Source organism: Muscardinus avellanarius, assembly GCF_963383645.1.
Source record: "Muscardinus avellanarius genome assembly, chromosome: 7".
NCBI lineage: Eukaryota > Metazoa > Chordata > Mammalia > Rodentia > Gliridae > Muscardinus > Muscardinus avellanarius.
The window spans coordinates 74,920,761-74,939,348 of record NC_137793.1 but is presented as its reverse complement, the minus strand read 5'-3'; the positions used below and the strand labels follow the sequence as shown (position 1 = coordinate 74,939,348).

At 34.9% G+C, this 18,588-nt stretch overlaps 1 protein-coding gene across 3 annotated transcripts in view; it reads left to right on the top strand.

Moving 5' to 3' along the window:
• Nucleotides 1-13,235, top strand: part of KCTD3 (potassium channel tetramerization domain containing 3) — a gene marked incomplete at both ends in the record, with an annotated part of 52,859 nt that extends 39,624 nt beyond the window's left edge. For 2 of the 3 annotated variants that reach the window (XM_080699068.1, XM_080699066.1), the window contains 6 exons: nt 1,763-1,933; nt 4,836-4,991; nt 6,883-6,979; nt 9,996-10,180; nt 10,262-10,400; nt 12,674-13,235. In XM_080699068.1, the coding sequence (XP_080555194.1) occupies nt 1,763-1,933; nt 4,836-4,991; nt 6,883-6,979; nt 9,996-10,180; nt 10,262-10,400; nt 12,674-13,235 (1,310 nt within the window). The remainder of the gene's footprint in view (nt 1-1,762; nt 1,934-4,835; nt 4,992-6,882; nt 6,980-9,995; nt 10,181-10,261; nt 10,401-12,673) is intronic. The other variant, XM_080699067.1, reaches the window with a different exon arrangement.
• Between the last annotated feature and the right edge of the window lie 5,353 nt (nt 13,236-18,588).

Here is an 18,588-nt window from a genome sequence, read left to right as displayed (position 1 = left end):
GGGATGTTCACCATGTGTTGCTGCTAAAGCTGGCTGTTTTTGTTAATTTTACATAGTGTTTTTGGCAGCTTTTATGCCACAGCAGAAGAGCTGAAAGGTTGCAACAAAGACAATATAACATACAGAGTTTAAAATTTTTGCCGTTTGTCCTTTTAAAGGAAAGTTTACCAATCTCTGCTTTAGAAGGAGTGGTATGAGATACGGTATTTTCGTTTTGTTCAGTCTAATTTAGAAGTGAATCTAAAACGGGGGAAATTTTACAAATTGTAGCTTTGTTGTGGTGGCAGGAGTACTTTTATTATCATTATTATTATTATTTTTGGTGGTACTGGGGTTCCTGGAAACCCTTCTACCTCCGGGCTACACTCCCAGACCTATTTTATACTTTTTAAATTTGGAAACAGGGTCTCTTAAGCCAGCGCGGCTGGCTTTGAACCTGCGCAATTCTCCTGTTTCCGCTCCCAAGCACGGGAATTACAAGCGTGCTCCACCAGAGTACTTTTAAAATACAGAAATGGAGTTGTCTTTCAGGATAGCTCAGGTGCTTCCCATGCCAAGCTATCTTCCCTTTGATTTCAAGTATTTCCAGGTCCAGCTGAAAGAGCAGCTAGTAAAGCAAATAGCTTCTCTGTAAAGCTTTTTAAAAGTATAGGTTACTGAACTCCATTCTATTTTAAATTTGTAATGGGGTTTGGGCACTTTTTTTTTTTTTTTTTTTTTTAAAGCTGAACCCTGCCGGGGATTACACTTGTAATCCCCACGCTTGGGAGGCAGAGACAGGAGGATCGTGCAGGTTCGAAGCCAGCCTTGCTGGCTTAAGAGACCCTGTTTCCAAATAAAAAAGTATAAAATTGGTCTGGGAGTGTAGCTCAGAGGTAGAAGGGTTCCCAGAAACCCCAGTACCACCACCAAAAAAAAAAAAGCTGAAACTGACGTGCTGAGAAAAGACAAAACAGGCAAGTGTGATGTAAGCCATGTAATGGGTATATTTATTCTTTAGTCCAGTGTTTTGAAATTGTTAAAGTTTAATACTAGATTACTCAAGGATAATTCAGCCGGGCGTGGTGGCGCACGCTTGTAATCCCCGCGCTTGGGAGGCGGAGACAGGAGGATCGCGCAGGTTCGAAGCCAGCCACGCGCGCTGGCTTAGGAGACCCTGTTTCTAAATAAAAAAAATATAAAATAGGTCTGGGAGTGTAGCCCGGAGGTAGAAGGGCTTCCAGGAACCCCAGTACCACCAAAAAAAAAAAAAAAAAAAAAGGATAATTCAGTATTGTAGCAGAAGTAAGAGATGGGCATCCTAGACTAGAAGTTAAATGCAATGTTGTTGTAGGGATACTGTGTTGTTTCAGTGGCAATCTTGGCATGGCAAATTTATTACTTCTCTAAAGATGTTATTAAGTACCTACGTTGTCTTACTTTTTAAGGTGACAGATAAAAGGACATTATGGTCAGTCTCAGGTTAATAGAAATGGAGGTAGGTAGGCCAGGAAATAAGTGCAGGATTAGTGTGTTGTTGTTATGATAGAACCTAATATGTAGTACAAGGGAAGAGGTGAGCAGCTTATCTTGGAATAAGAGTTAGGATAAGACTCATAAAGGAAGTAATAATTTTTTTTGCCTGAGAAGCCTTAAGATTTCCTTGCTGTGAGTGGATTCGGGTCCTAAGCTCTGAATCCTGTTGTCATAGGGAAGCTTTCTGCTAGGCAGATTTCTTTCTGTCATCACTTACTATCCCACCTTTCAACCTTTGACTGTGTAGGTGTCAGTGGCAACTGGATTGAGATTGCCTATGGCACAAGTTCTGGAGCAGTGAGAGTGATTGTCCAGCACCCAGAGACAGTCGGGTCCGGCCCACAGCTTTTTCAGACTTTTACAGTTCACCGAAGCCCCGTTACAAAAATCATGCTGTCAGAGAAGCATCTCGTGTCAGGTAAAGTATTCTACTAGTACTGGCGAGGAGTCCGCCTCAGGTGAAACTGTCCTGTGTGCTATTTTCTATCCTACAAACCAACACACTGTAAGGCAGAGTTTTATGTGAGCAAACACACTAAAAGAAATGATATAAAATTGGGTACTGATTTTATAGTTAAATGAATACAACTTTTTTATTACAAAGTAAAATTACATTGAAGAAATTCATTGTATATGATTTCTTCTTCTTCTTCCCCCCCCCCCCAAACTGTGAATTGAACCCAGGGCATTCAACTACCAAGCTACACCCCAGCCCTATTTTTTTTTAATTCTTTATTTTGAAACAGGGTCTCACTCAGTTGCAGAGAGCATAACTAAGTAGCTGAGGTTGACCGCAAACCTGCGATCCTCCTGTCTCAGCCTCCCAACTACTGGGATTACAGGTGTGCACCCCTATGCCCGTCTATTGTATATGATTTCTAAAAGGCTTTGTGAAACTTAAATTGCCAGGTATATCAGTAGAGATTGCTTTTTAGAGCAGTCTTATATGTACCTCCTATAGAGAGTTTCTGTCCGGCTTAAAATTTATATAAATAGTGTTTTCATATATTGGGTTTGTTTACATAAGAATGCTTATAATGGGGTGCATCGTTCACTGTTTTCAGTCTCATTAAATACCAGGTGGAGCAGAAATATCTCATTCATGAATGAATAAATAAATATGCTTTGGGAATTGCTTAGTTCCTTGGGTTGTAACTCCCTTCCTGAAATAATCTCTTCTCTAGGTTTTCATAGATTCCTCACCAAATTTTCTCTTGGTCATGATACTTTAACCTATTAGTTTTTCTGTTTCTTAAAAATGCTGTAGAATTTGCTCTTATTCTTTGTATTTGCCGTGTTTTGCTTCTAGATGCTCGTTTGGCTACCTTCTTGTCATTCAGTTTTAATTTCCAGGTGCCTCCTTAGTGAGGCCTCCGTGACCACCAGTCTAAATTAGCAAAACCTCCAGTGATAACTTTCTCTAATGTGTCTCAACTCTTTTTAGAGTTGGTCATTAGTTTTTTGCTTGTTTAGCATTTATCTCCTTCTAGAGTAAAAATTCTGTTAATATAGGAATTTTCATTTTCACTTAGCATAATTCTTGGAACATAAAATTTGTTGTATAAAATAAGGCAGTTTGATCCTATGAGAACACAAACTATTTTGTATCTTAACATGAAATGTTTCATGTAAATTGAAATGTAATTTAAAGAAAAATGTCCAGTTTAGCCCAAAATCTTGAATTCTTTTTGTATTCAATTATGTTATTCTGCCACCTAGTGGATATCAACAGAAATATGATCATATTCTTTGGTAGTAATTTTGTTGTAATGCCTGAAATAACAATATAATATTATGTGTCCTAATTACACTATTGGATCAGCCAAAATTATTTTTCTAAATTCTAGTAAACATAATATGAGGTCAGGAAAATTTTTCCTGTGAAACTAATTAAACAGAAAACTACCATTCTGAGAATTGAGAATTTTTTTTTTTTTAACATAAGAATAAAAAGTAGCTGGGCATGGTTGCACATGCTGGTAATACCAGTATTTGGGAGTATGGTACAGGAGAATTGCAGTTTGAGGCCAGCCTCAGCAACTTAGAGACCCTGTTTCAAAATTTTAAAAAATGAAAAGGGATAGGGGTATAGTCCGGAGGTAGAATGCCCCTGGGTTCAATCCTCAGTACCAATAAATAAAAATAAAAAGAAGTAATCAGATTTTACATGTTGCCATTTACCAATAAAGTTTTATAAGGTTTTTAATTATTTATAAAGTTTTAAAATATGTATCTGTGGCATTTTACTCAATAGGAAATGTTTTGTGTGTAAAAACTTTTGATACTTTCTAGTGTGTACTGATGAGTTCATAGCTCATTGCTAATAGTACATTTTCTGAAATTATTATAAGTTATAAATGTGTTTTTATTAAGTCACACAAAAAAGTACAGTTATTACATTAGTTATATCATTGTTTGGTGTTTACTTTCTAATAGGTTGCCTATTCAGACAAAAAAAATTGGAGATAGATAAGAAAATATCTTGCTTCGTAGCCACTTAATAGTGTTTTCACTCAAAAAAATACATTAACTGAACATGCTTCTTAAGACAGACTCTTACATAAAAATAATATTAAATTCTGGTACAAAATATTAATTTTTCTTAATATAACTATAAGTTGGTAAAACTAAATGAGTCTTACAATATATTTGGCAAATGTCATTTGTGAACATTTTTTTAGTAATTTTTGATCTAGGTTATTTCACATTTAAACTATATAAGCAGAAATAGTTTCTGTGTTGGAAAAAAATAAACTAGGCAATTTTACTATGTAGTTTGGCCAAGGAATAGTATGATATTCTATATGTTCTCTCTTAAACTTCTTTAAAAACATTTTTGACCAGGCATGGTGGCGCATGCTTGTAATCCTCACGCTTGGGAGGCAGAGACAGGAGGATCGTGCAGGTTTGAAGCCAGCCGTGCTGGCTTAAGAGACCCTGTTTCCAAATAAAAAGTATAAAATAGGTCTGGGAGTGTAGCCCGGAGGTAGAAGGGCTCCCAAGAACCCCAGTAACACCAAACACACACACACACACACACACACACACACATTTGTATTAAGCCCTACAGTCTGTTTTTATAAGTATCTGAAGATCTACTTATATAACTTATACTGAAACAAGATAAACCATATCCAATTATCTTAGTTTTGTTGGCTAGGTACAACTTAAATTTACAGACAAATATGTCATTGGTTACTTTAAATATACTATGATCTTTTTCATGTAGATCATAGAGAAAAAGTTGAAATGTGTCTTAAGTGATTTTGGTAGTACCCTTTAATCTGTATTAGTAACCCTTTGTGTTCTTTCTTTTCTAGTCTGTGCAGATAATAATCATGTCCGGACATGGACAGTAACGCGATTCAGAGGAATGATCTCTACTCAGCCGGGTTCCACTCCTCTAGCATCGTTCAAAATACTGTCTTTGGAGGAGACAGAAAGTCATGGTAGCTATTCTTCTGGAAATGACATAGGTAGGTTAGATTATTTAGGGGCATTTAAAAATATCGTGTGGACAGGTCAGAAGTATATCAACGATAATAGAAATCTAGGAGTTTTAAAAATATACTTTTCATTTTGGAATTAATTCACACAGTGCATTTTTCTGATTAGGTTTTATGAATTCACAAAATTATACTATTGAAGCATTTCTCATTGTTTAAATTTTATAAAAAGAAACTTTTTTTTTTTTTGGTGGTACTGGGGTTCCTGGAAGCACTTCTACCTCCGGGCTACACTCCCAGACCTATTTTATATTTTTTATTTGGAAACAGGGTCTCTTAAACCAGCACGGCTGGCTTCGAACCTGCGGGATCCTCCTGTCTCCGCCTCCCAAGCGCGGGGATTACAAGCGTGTGCCACCACACGCAGCAAAAAAAGAAACTTCTCATTTTATTAGTGTTATGAACAATAAATTAGTAGTATTTTAACTAATAAGTATAATAGGAAAAGAGATTAATTAAAAATTTATGTTAAGTTTTGTAACAAGTTAACACTTTTTCTTTATATTATTGTTCAGAAACTTTGTAAAATATAATGGGCCAGTAACTTGCCTTGCCCAGCATAATAAAGTGAAAATAATTGAATCTTTTTTGTTTAGATTTAAAACTTTGCAGGGTACACTCAGTACAGGTTGAGTGTCCCTAATCCAAAATTATGAATCTTTAATGTTCCAGCATCCAAAACATTTTTTAAAGCCTTAAAATGGAAAGTAGAACATACCGTACCATGAAGCTTTATTTCATGTACAAAATTATTTAAAATATTGTGTAAATTACCTTTAGTCTATATATAAGGCATATGAAGATAAATGCCATATTCAGAGTTGAGCCCCATCCCCATTTTTGTCTCATGTATATGTCTATTCCCAAATCTGGAGAAAGCTCAAAATTTGAAACATTTCTAGTCTTGAGCATTTTTGGATAAGGGATACTCAGCCTGCACTGAATTTCATACTTTGAATTTTATACTGCACTGAATTTTTTATACTTTGTTCTTTTGGTTTACCAATTACCCTATATGAAGTTGTTTGCTTGTAATTTACATCTTAAAGGCAATATTCAAGCATCTACTATTATGGTTAAGAAAGTTACCAATTAACTGTTTAATGAGTTATACTTCATATTTTATGGTTATACTTCATATTTTATACTTCATATTTTATAATCTTAAAATATGAAGTCATACTTCATAATTTAAGATTATATTTCATATAAGATTTTGCATGTTGAATTTGCAGAAAAGGTTAAAAAAAAAAAAGCAAAAAAAAAGGCCGGGCATGGTAGCACACATTTAGGAGACCCTATTTCCAAATAAAAATATAAAATAGGTCTGGTCTGGGAGTGTAGCCTGGAGGTAGAAGGGCTTCCAGGAACCCCAGTACCACCAAAAAGAAAAAAAAAAAGTAAAATGAATACATGAAGTAATTTATACACACCATTCTATTACTTATTTGTTTTATGCTAGGGGTCAAACCCAGGACTTTGAAAATGCTAAACTTGTACTTTACCCAGTGAGCTATACCTTCATTACTTTCTTTTTAAAAGTTGTAAAAGATAATATTTTAACAGGTCTCTTTCTAGTACTGTTAATGTAGAACTTCAGGGAAACTATTGCTTTCAGCTTTTATAGCCTTAGTGCATAAAATATAATTTTGACAGTTTGTATTTCTTTACAAATTTTTTAATGTAAGTTGAATTGCTTGTATCATTGCATTTTGTGCCTCATTTTGCTTGGAACTCAATGCCATATTGGTAGGTATGAGAAGTTTTTTTAACAGGGGTATTACAATTAATGTTCCCTTTATAAAATGAAAAATCAAATTTTGATGAACTTTTTTTTTAACATTTTCTATTTTTGACTTAGGGCCCTTTGGAGAGCGAGATGATCAACAGGTGTTTATCCAGAAAGTTGTTCCCATCACTAACAAATTATTTGTAAGACTTTCATCTACTGGGAAAAGGTAACAATTTACTATAGAAATATTTATATTTTGAAATTGTTTTGTTTATAGAACATAAGCCATAATTTATTATATTGATGAAAGAATGCAACTGTGAGAGAAGTCTAATCATTTATTATTATTATTATTATTATTATTATTATTATTGTTTAAAATTAAAATAAAATACTTAACATTTACTTCCTAGGATTTAAGTTTTCACTGAAGCAGTGGACAGTTAGGAAGAGTTGGTGATAAAATAGAACAAGACACTAAACGTTTTTCTCATGGCCAAGCATACCTATTTATTACATTTTCTTAAAAATATTCAGTTTCTTTTTATTCAGTTTCTTTTTGAAAAAAAGAAAAACACCCTAGAGTGTAAATATTTCCCATTATATAGAAATTTGCATACATTATTTACATCTCTCAAATATATTAATAGATTTTTCTGACACTATCTCCTTGTAGAATAAAACTGGTGAGGCAGCAGCACTGTGATCACTGATCTCAGTGCAGCTTGCTTTTCAGCAGTCCTCTTTTCACCTCGGATTTTCTACCATTTTCTCTCTTGCATTAACCTTAATTCTGTTTCTCCATGAGCACAGGAAGTTTTTCTTTGTGATTTCCTCATCACTTGCACAAATGGACACTGCCCCATGCGGCCATTGCATGGTGCAGGCATTGTACTTCTCATTCCGTCTTCAGAAATTATTCCTACTCAGGCTTTAAGAACTCAGAGAACATGATGGCAGACAGATGAACAAAATGCTGTCTGTTCTTCCTTTTATTATGTAAATTCAGCTTAAGTTCCTTTCCCTTAACCCCAGCTTCTTTACAAAATAAGTTTCAACTATTTTGACAGTGTTCCAAGGATAATATGAATTAAAAACATAAAATATCTTATGTACTCCCTGACTATAATAGATGCTCAATAGAAGTTAAGTTTCTTTTTCCTGTTACATTGAATGAAATTTTACTTAAAAAATTATAACCTCAGAGTGTGCTTTAACATTTCTTTTCTTTAAAAGATTTTTTTTTGCAAGGCAGTCATTAAGGAAGTTACTGGTTTTCATTTTAGTATTTCTTTTACTACTGATAATTTAAAAATTCCTTGGTTGCCTTCCTTCAGATTGTCTCTTAATATGTAGTATATTAGTGAATAAAATCTTATGAGTTGTAATGATTTTTTTATTGCGGGTCTGTGGATGGAACCCAGAGGCATTCAACCTCCGAGCTACACCCCCTCCCCTATTTTTTATTCTTTATTTTGAAACCAGGTCTCACTGAGTTGCAGAGGGCCTCACTAAGTAGCTGAGACTGTCCACGAACCGCAATCCTCCGGTCTCAGCCTCCCAAATGCTGGGATTACAAGTGTGCACCCCCAAGCCCAGCTGAGTTGTAATAAATTTATTCTATCAAAGTTCATTGCATGTAGTCATTAACAACTGATAAACGAGTTAATTCCAGAAAATGATTTTTATGTACCAAAAGCATCTTTTTGAAAGCTTTTTTTTTTTAAAGGAAATGTACTAAGAGCCTGTAATGTAGTTAAGAGACCAAACTGTCATCTCACAAAATGTTATAAATCACTGTGATTCAGTGTTAAGTGCATATTCAGCGAAGAAGCCCACAAATGTCTAAAACGTATAATATGTGCTAACAGTATATATCTCATATCTGTGTTCAGTTTAAATATTTCTTCTATTATTTCAAATGGTATGTTGTAATAAACTGTATTTTCTGAATAATAAAATAAATTTTATCATTTTAAAAGTTATTATTCCAGAAGAAAACCTACAGTTATAAAAGTAACAAATAGCTGTTACTTCATATAATCAAATAGGAAGTAAGCCCTTTTTGAAGCTATTGTAAACTAAAGTTTGCTTAAAGCCAGATCAGGCTCTTGATAGAAGTAAAATTAAAGGATTTAATTGAAATGAGCATGAAAAAAATAGCTTATAAAATATTCTGAAGGAGTAATTCAAAGGAATTTATCCCATCAGGGAAAAAAAGGAGCAAAATCATTTCTGTTTTCATACCCATATGAATGTGGGAGTATTTATTTTAAACAAATCAGGAATCTAGTTTTCTTAAAAAAAAATTAAGTCAGCTTACAGATACTATTAAAAATGAATGTTATTCACTGCATTAAAAATAAGAAAAAATATCATAAAAAATTTGAGTTTCACATTCATGATATTTAAAAATCTTTGGTGGCTGAAATATAACAGAAATTATCTTTTTGCCCTTATTTGCCTTACCTACTAAGAAGTTCAGCTAAACTTGGTATTCTATTTTTATATTTCTCATTTATGTCAGTTGTAGTTCTTCCTCCTCAATTTTTTGACCTTTTATTTGCTTGATACTAATTGTTCCTTTTTTAAGAAAAAATAAGCTCCTTCAACTCTGTTTTGAGGTAAGCTGAGATTAAAAATAATTTGCTAAAGTACAACTTAGCTAACATTTATATGAATATGGCGAAGTCATTTATTCACACAAGCCCATGATGTACTCATTTGTCAGCATGGTAGTAATTGTTCTAGCTCAGTTTCTTTTATCCCTTTTTAAAAATCAATTAAATAGCTATAAAAATGCTTTGATAAAGTTTTAAGAGTGCTATCATAATGTAATTCTTCTCCATTAGATCTATGTATTTATTTTTTTTACTTCATATTTCTAAAATTTGCATGTAAATTTTAATGACTTTTTTAAGATCTCTTCTAGCATGATTTCTGTTTGCTTTCTTTCTGCCTTTGTTTTTATAGATTTTTAAATAATTGCTTATTTTCATAAGGGTCTTTCTGCATTTCTAACATATTTGGCATATTTCAATTAGTTAATACATTGTTGTGTAAGAGCCTTTTCTCTAGTCCCAAAGACTTGCTTTGACCCCTTTACATCTGATTTTAGACACAGAATGTTCATTTGTATGTTTGCAAATAAGAAATTAATAAAATCTCTTAATTATAAAATGTTATTTCTTAATTATAAAATGTTATCTCATGGTTTACAGCTTTTACAATATCTTTTACAGAATATGTGAGATCCAGGCTGTTGACTGTACTACAATATCCTCATTTACTGTGAGAGAATGTGAGGGGTCCAGTAGGATGGGCTCAAGGCCAAGGCGCTACTTGTTCACAGGCCACACAAATGGCAGCATTCAGATGTGGGATCTGACCACGGCTATGGATATGGTTAACAAAAGTGAAGATAAGGGTATGTTCCTACATGGGAAGACGTGTATCATGGGGCAAGCTTTTGACATGAGTGGTTATAATGAATGTTGGTTTTTTTAAGATGTAGGCGGTCCAACGGAAGAAGAACTGCTCAAATTACTCGATCAGTGTGATCTGAGCACGTCTCGCTGTGCTACTCCTAATATTAGTCCAGCAACTTCTGTGGTTCAGCATAGCCGTCTGCGAGAATCGAATTCTAGGTACGTTAAGGAGCTGGGTGTTACAACACAAAGTGATTGCTTTTGGGGAAATTGCCCCACATATTGTAATCACATTGTTGTTTTTAAAAGCTATATTTTTTAAAGCACATTTTTAATTTAGACTTTGTATTGACACTCATTTTTAAAATTTTAGTAAATTTCTCACCTATATGCATATCTGGTTCTTTTCATTGAATACCATTTTCTCTTCTTTGAGTGCTAGGAATTGAACCCAGTGATTCATGTGTGCTAAACATGCATTCTACTACTGAGCTATACTCCCAGTCTATTTTTTGCTTTTTAACTTACCCTGTAAATAAGTCCCAGTTTGGATCCTTACTGTGTGACTAAAGAATTCATTCAAAAGCCAGAATTAGTGGCACATATATAATTCCCTATAATCTCGCAGTACCTGGGAAGCTGAGACAGTAGGATTGCAGATTTTTTTGTGTGTGTGGTATGGGGATTGAACCCTGGGTCATTCTACCTCTGAGCTACACCTGAAGCTCTATTTTATTTTGAAACAGGGTCTCACTAGTTAGATGAGAGTCTCACTGCTTGCCCAGGCTATCCTTGAAATTATAATCCTCCTGTCTCAGCCTCCCCAGTACTGGGATTATAAGTGTGCACCACCATGTCAGGCTAACGATTGCAGGTTTGAAGCCAGTGGGAAGTAACTTAGTGAGACCCTGTTTAAAAATAAAAAAAAAAAATAAAGCCAAGCATGGTGGCACACACTTGCAGATAGCCTTAGCTACTTAGTGAGGCCCTCTGCAACTTAGTGAGACTCTGTTTGAAAATAAAGAATAGAAATTGGGGTGGGGATGTAGTTCAGAGGTAGAATACCCCTTGGTTCCATCCCCAATACTGCAAATAAAGTGTGTGTGTGTGTGTGTGTGTGTGTGTGTGTGTGTGTGTGTGTGTGTGTGTGTATGTGTGTAGAGAGAGGAAAGAGAGTATAGCTGGAGGTATGGCTTGGTGGTAGAACACCTCTGGGTTCAATGTCTAGTACCATAAAAGAAAACATAAGCAACCAATCATGACTCAAGGCAAATCACTTGTCACCTTAGATGGTATGTGGAATTTTTATTCCTATTTCCCAGGGACAATATTAATCAGAAGTGTTATCTTGTTTAATCTTTTTTTTTTTTTTTTTGGTAGTACTGAGGTTCCTGGAAACCCTTCTACCTCTGGGCTACACTCCCAGACCCATTTTTATACTTTTTTAAAATTTGGAAACAGGGTCTCTTAAGCTAGCATGGCTGGCTTCGAACCTGCGCAATCTTCCTGTCTCTGCCTCCCAAGTGGGGGGGATTACAAGCGTGTGCCACCACTCCTGGCTTGTTTAATCTTACATTTTGGCATAATGTACTCCAATACAATGATATAGATGCCCCCATCCCTTTTTACCGTACTGAAAGTTTCAGCATCTGAAAAACCAAAGGCTTAATACTGAATTTTATTGATTTTGTAGTGGGTTTTATCCCCCCCCCCTTTTTTTTATTCAAAAAATTTGGCTTGGCAGTGAGAATATATGTGTGGTATTATTTGCACTGGTAATTGTATGTGATGTAGACTACTTGGTAATTTGTGAGTAGGGGGTGCAGGGGTATGTGGACTGAACCCAGGGCCTTTTACATCCTAGGCAAGCACTCGACCACTGATCTACATCCTCAGCCCTTGTTAAATTTTGAGACAGAGTGTTGCTAAGTTGCCTGGCTGGCCTCAAACTTGTGATCTTCCTGTCTCTGCCTCCCCAGAAACTGTGCCAGATGACTATATATATATATATATATGTATATGTATATGTATATGTATATGTATGTATATGTGTGTATATGTATGTATATGTATATATGTATATATGTATATATGTATATACATGTATATATATGTATATACATATATATGTATATATGTGTATATACATATATATGAATATAAATTTGGATAATATACTTAATGGGTTTTTTTGGGGGGGTTGGTGGTACAGGGGTTCTTGGAGAACCCTTCTCTCTCTGGGCTACACTCCCAGACCTATTTTATATTTTTATTTGGAAACAGTGTCTCTTAAGCCAGCTAGACTGGCTTCCAACCAGTGTGATCCTCCTTTCTCTGCCTCCCAAGCACAGGGATTACAGGCGTACTCCCCCACCCCCCCCTTATACTTTATGTATTTATACAATGTGTTTTCACCAGTAGTTTGTTTGGATATGCTCCTGAGAAATCCAAGAATGAAATCTGAACTGTATTTTTGTAAAACTATGTTGCAGCCTTCAACTTCAGCACCATGAAACCATCCATGAAGCAGCTACTTATGGTTCTATGAGGCCTTACAGAGAGAGTCCTTTGTTAGCAAGGGCAAGAAGGACTGAGAGCTTTCATAGTTACAGGGACTTTCAGACTATTAATTTGAACAGAAATGTAGAAAGAGCTATTCCTGAAAATGGTAACTTGGGTCCAATACAAGCTGAAGTGAGGGGTGCAACAGGGGAATGTAATGTATCTGAAAGAAAGTCTCCTGGAACAGAAATAAAAAGTTTGAGAGAACTGGATAGTGGATTGGAAGTGCATAAAATGGCTGAAGGCTTCTCAGAAGGTAAGAAAAGGTCATCAGAAGATGAAAGTGAAAATAAAGTGGAGTTAAGGAAAAAAGGAGGATTTGACGGGGGAGGATTCCTTGGAAGGAAGAGAGTTCCTTATCTGGCATCATCACCAAGTACTTCTGATGGAGGAACTGACTCGCCTGGTACTGCATCCCCATCTCCTACAAAGACCACTCCGTCTCCTCGGCATAAAAAAAGCGATTCTTCAGGTCAAGAGTACAGCTTGTGAAAGCTCACCAGAACCAGTGGTAATTTTAGTAAATTAAGATGAAAACCAAATTTTCATGGATTTCAATACATTAGTTTTTACACTGACACTTTGCAAGATAAAGTCAGACTTCATTTATTATCTTTCTAACAGAATTACCTGGAATAAGGAGATACACAATAATCTTATCTCTTGACATTTTGGAATTTTTTTAGTTTTACAAACACATTTAACAGATCTTTGTAGAGCAGGACCCATTTTAATGTTTAGCCACTTTTTCTTGGCTTTGTTATCATTGTACCACATCTTAATAGCATGGTGCACATATGGACGAACATCCGTTGGAGCATGGGAACCAACTGACTGCATTCCTAATCTTGATTATGCCTGAAACTTGTCTTGCAATGTTATCTTAAGTGAATCGCAATTCTCTCTGGAACTTGGTCTTTCAACCCTAATTGTGATTGCATTGTGTTTACCAGATATTTGATGAGGTGCTATGTTTGTGAAAAAATATCATGTAATTCAAAAACACTATTGATGCTGAATCTAGATGCATACTAGATTCCACTGTGTAGTAAGACTTCTGTTTCATTTTATTTTAATTGGGGGTTATCTTCTGATTCTCATTGTTGGGAGTTCTTGGATCTTAGCATGCATCACCAGTTTTCAGTGTCAAAAGTCCATATAAACTTTTTCAACTTAGAGCATTTGCTTGTTTTTGTAATGATGGAATAAAAATAATCTGGAATAAAGCTTTGACAACTTTGGAAAATTCTTCTAGTTGCTAATCTACCTTGTTTTAGGAGCCATTTTTTGAGTTTTAATAATCAACACAATTAAATGTGGCCACTTGTTACACTTACAGGACTATAGGTCTGGATTTTTGGTTAAAAATTGTTGTAAAATGTTTTTTAAATATATTTTGAATTGTAAGAGTAAAATAATTTTTTGTACATTTTTCTTCATTTAATTGGAGTAATTTTCAAGTTTCTGCAGATAGAATAAGTGTAAATTTAAACCATTAAACATTTATTGGTGAATAATAGTATATATTCCCATTCCAAGAAATATAATAAATGAGTGGAGTTGAAACAAATACTTTCAAGTTTACTATATTGCCAGTGGTTTCACAAAAATTCTCTTGTATGTAACAATTGAATCAAATAAAAATGATTTAGACAATGTGTCTTCAGTTACTTAAGGAGTAATTATCCTGTTTGAAATGGACCTACACATGTTTATTTCTTTGCCTCTTTCTATAGTTAAAAACAAAATGGAGAGGAATAATAGAGCATATGTATAAGATATTATTAGGGAGGAAAATGTTAGATAAAGCATGATTTCAAAATTGCAAGATTGTAATTAAGGAAAAATGAAATATTTACTATTAAAAGACCATTAAAAATAAAAAGATAACATGGACTATTACATAATAAATCCTATAAAAAGTAACTTTACTACAAATCAAGCTTCGTTTCTTTCACTTAAAAAAGTCTGAGCCTTGTTATAGCAGGAATTTGAGTACTCTGGCACCTTGATACTTTGAGCAAATTATTCCCACTTGCATGAATTTTTAATAATACTACCATCATTAAGATGTAACTAGAAGAGAATAGAGAAACATGTTTTGTGTGATGAAAATAACTATAATTTACCAGACAAAAAGTTTTTAAAGTTAATTTTGTACTTATTTCCAAGAACTGTATTACAGCTGGTAAGTATTATTGTGTTCATTTCACAGATGAGATCATTGAGACCCACAAAGGATAAATAACATTGCCAGTTAGTGAGCCAACTGTTGAGCCTGGGTCTTTCTGTTTGAAGAGCCTGTAGTTTCGTTCCTAATTTTTTCCTCCTTGTGTGTCAGAATTATATAATAGACCCTTAGAGTTGCCTAAGCCCTATTCCAGTCTTGCTGAATTTGAAATGGTGGTTGAGACTCATTTGAAATACGTACCACATTTGATTCTAATGTACATTGGTTGAGAATGTATCCAGAACGTCCTATTTTCTTAAATGGGTGCACACCTTTATCATCTTTATTTGACTGTCATTTTTCATAAGTATATTAAATTTGGTTAACATTTGAATATCAAGCAAAGCATCTTTAATTTACATGATATGTGTGTATTAGAAATCAACAGCTATTCATATGACATAATTAAGTTTCTTATTGCTAAGCCATTTTATCTGGCCTGTTTAAAGGTTGCTATATTTATATTTGGATGCCAACATGAGTTTTACATCAGTACAAGATACTGTAGCAGATTTATGTTTAGATTCATTTAGTGGCAGTTAAAATGGATTGACTATAAACAGGGTTCTTTTTTTTTTTGGTGTTACTGGGGATGGAACACAGAGGCTTTCTACCTCCGGGCTATACTCCCAGACCTATTTTTTATGTTTTATTTGGAAACAGGGTCTCACTAAGTTGCTGAGAGCCTCACTAAGTAGCTGAGGCTGGCTTTGAACCTGTGCGATTCTCCTGTCTCAGCCTCCCAAGCAGGCGTGCTTGACCACGCTGGGCTTAAACAGGGTTCTAAAAACAACTTTGTACTTCTTTTCAACAGTGATTGAAATAACAATGTATTTCTTAAGCTGAGCATGTGCCCTGTACAGGTGATAAGACATGAATCAGGAAATTCAGCACAGACATAAGGTTTGTAACTGCTCCTATTTGCTCTGTAAGGCAGAGGCAGTGGACCCATAGTCTCTGTGCATAGGATATTGTTCCTGCGCATGATTTAATCAAGGTTGCTTCATTTCACTGGTTATCAACATTAGGAAGTTTATAAAAAATGTGGATGCCTTAGCCCCACCAAAGATCAATTTATAAATCCAGGTAAAGTTAGGAGCAGTGTAGAAGGCAGTGTTCCAGGTAGAAGCCATAGGGGCATCTGTTCACCCTGACCTGTGGAGTCAAAATATAAATGGTTTACCTAATTGAATACATTTAATAACTAAGAAAGTATAATTAGAGTGAGTTGAAGTAAAATCTGCAGTTGTATTTGTGTACTTTGAAAATTTATAACTATGCTTTAACAAATACACAATGATAAAGGTGTCTCTAAATTTTCAAATATGAAAATTTAAGAAGACAGTATGAGCTCTGTCTTTTAAATCCACCTTTGCCCAGAAAATCTTATTTGCAGGAATACATACAGATGACAAATGATGTAAATCTGTGCTACCCAGGTAGCTCACTCAGCCTTGGTTAAGGCTCATTTGTGCCAGCTTTAAGCAACTAACTGACCCAAAATTAGCAAATTGGGAATAAAAATCAATAATAAACTAACCAAACTTATTGTTTCCACTTCAAAAAATATAAAAGTTTTGGCGAGAAAAAAACCTCATAATTTGTACAGCTACTGCCAAATGTACACAATTATTTTAGGTTTATAGTAGTTGCGATGAGGGGATCGAACCCTTAATACTGGTCTGTGCTTTTGACACATGGTTGGCAAGCATTGTCTAGGAGTTGGTTAGTCTGAGAAGCTACTTTCTCAGTCTTGGATAAAGTCTTGGTACCCACAAAAGTCCACAGTCTTGGACTTTGGACCATAGCGGTGATTCATGTTTTGTAGTCAGAATAAGTACAGAATAAGGTAATCCCTTTATAAGTTTTTGCATCTCAGTTTTGCAAAAACCCACCTATCACGATGTAGATGCACAAAGTATCGTCAAATCTCAGTGTATACGCAGATTATAATTTCCTGGGAACACTATAGCCATTAAGAATGAAGAAAAATAGGCTTTCTTATACTTTTTTCCAGAAAGAACAAATTGAGATATCTTTAATTTTGGTGGTGTATATGTGTGTGGTACAGGGGATTGAACCCTGAATCATTTTACCTCTGAGATACATTCCCAACCCTTTTTTATTACTTGTTTTGAAACAGGATCTCACTAGGTTACTGTGAGTTTTGCTAAATTGCTGAAGCTGGTCTTCAACATGTGATCCTCCTTCCTTAGCCTCCTAAGTACTGGGATTACAGGCATGTGCTGCCCTGCCGGACTAAATATCTTTCATTTTATGTTGACTGAATTTGTTTTTCTTGCTGTAGGACTTGCACCAATGCCTTTACAAACCAAATTATCAGAAAACAAAATTTTGAACCATAGTAATATATACTGTTGCATATCATCTGTTCTTACTGATTTTAGAAATAGAATGTAGGAGTTCTCTAAAGTGAATGGATATAGTTGAGAGTAGTGTGATATACATACACACATGAACAGTTTTATATTTATGTGTAAATGTGTTAATTTCAAGACTAGAAGGAGCTTTTCAAATTCCATACATGCAAAGTAAATACTACAAATAGAGCAGTAGTTTCTATTTTAAATTTAAGTTGAGGATGTCAGTATTCAGTACATTGATATAATTTTTTGAAAAATACTGACCATAGTTACAAACTGTAAATTAGGAAATAAGAACATTGGTTCAAGTGTGGGTGCTTCTATTGAAATACCTTGTTTTTTCTTTGAAATGAATAAATTATGTTTACTCCTCTGACTTTCCAAAGATTCATATATTCAAGAACAGACATTAATAGTTATATAATGCTCTGTCAGACAGCTTTGTGATTAACTGGAAAGAGCATGACTTATAGAATCTTTAGCTAAATGTATGTCCACAGTGCAAAACTTATTTTTCTTTGATACAGTATGGTCAGAAATTGGGATTTCATTTCCTGAGTATGCTTGTTAAAACAGCAGTTTCTTAGAGGATTTTGTCAACCCTGGCAGATTGAAAGGAGCAGTAGCAACAGCCTCTCAGCAGAATTATTTAGATTTGTATGTGTTTGTGTGTGTAGGGGTATAGGGGATTGAACCTGGAGACATTTTACCTCCAAGCTGCACCCCCAGCCCTTTTTATTTTTATTTTGAAGCAGAATCTTGCTAGGTTGCTGAGAGTCTAAGCTACTGAGGCTGTCCTTGAGCCCTTCCTTGATCCTCCTGTCTCCACCTCCGGGGATTACAAGCATGCCCCACCACGCCTGGCTTACATTGTTTTTAAACCACTGACTTCTCATTACTTGTAACAAACGGGGGCCATATTGAAGTGGCCACTCATTACTCATTTAACCCAGCCATCACTGCCGAGCTAAGTAGAAATTGCATACTTCAACTTCCACAAAATAAACAGCAAAACAAGTATTTTCATACAGATATCCATCACTTCAGACCACCATAAAAGTAACATTTTTTTTTCTAGTGAAGAACAACTTCAACAGCAACCCTTATTTCATTAGTATTAAAAAGTAAGAACCAGTGGCTTTTCAGAAATTACAATGTGTCAGTCATAATAACCTAGGAGTAGTGGGGTGCAGGGCCTGCATCCCAGGACTGTCGTGCAGGTTTCCATCCT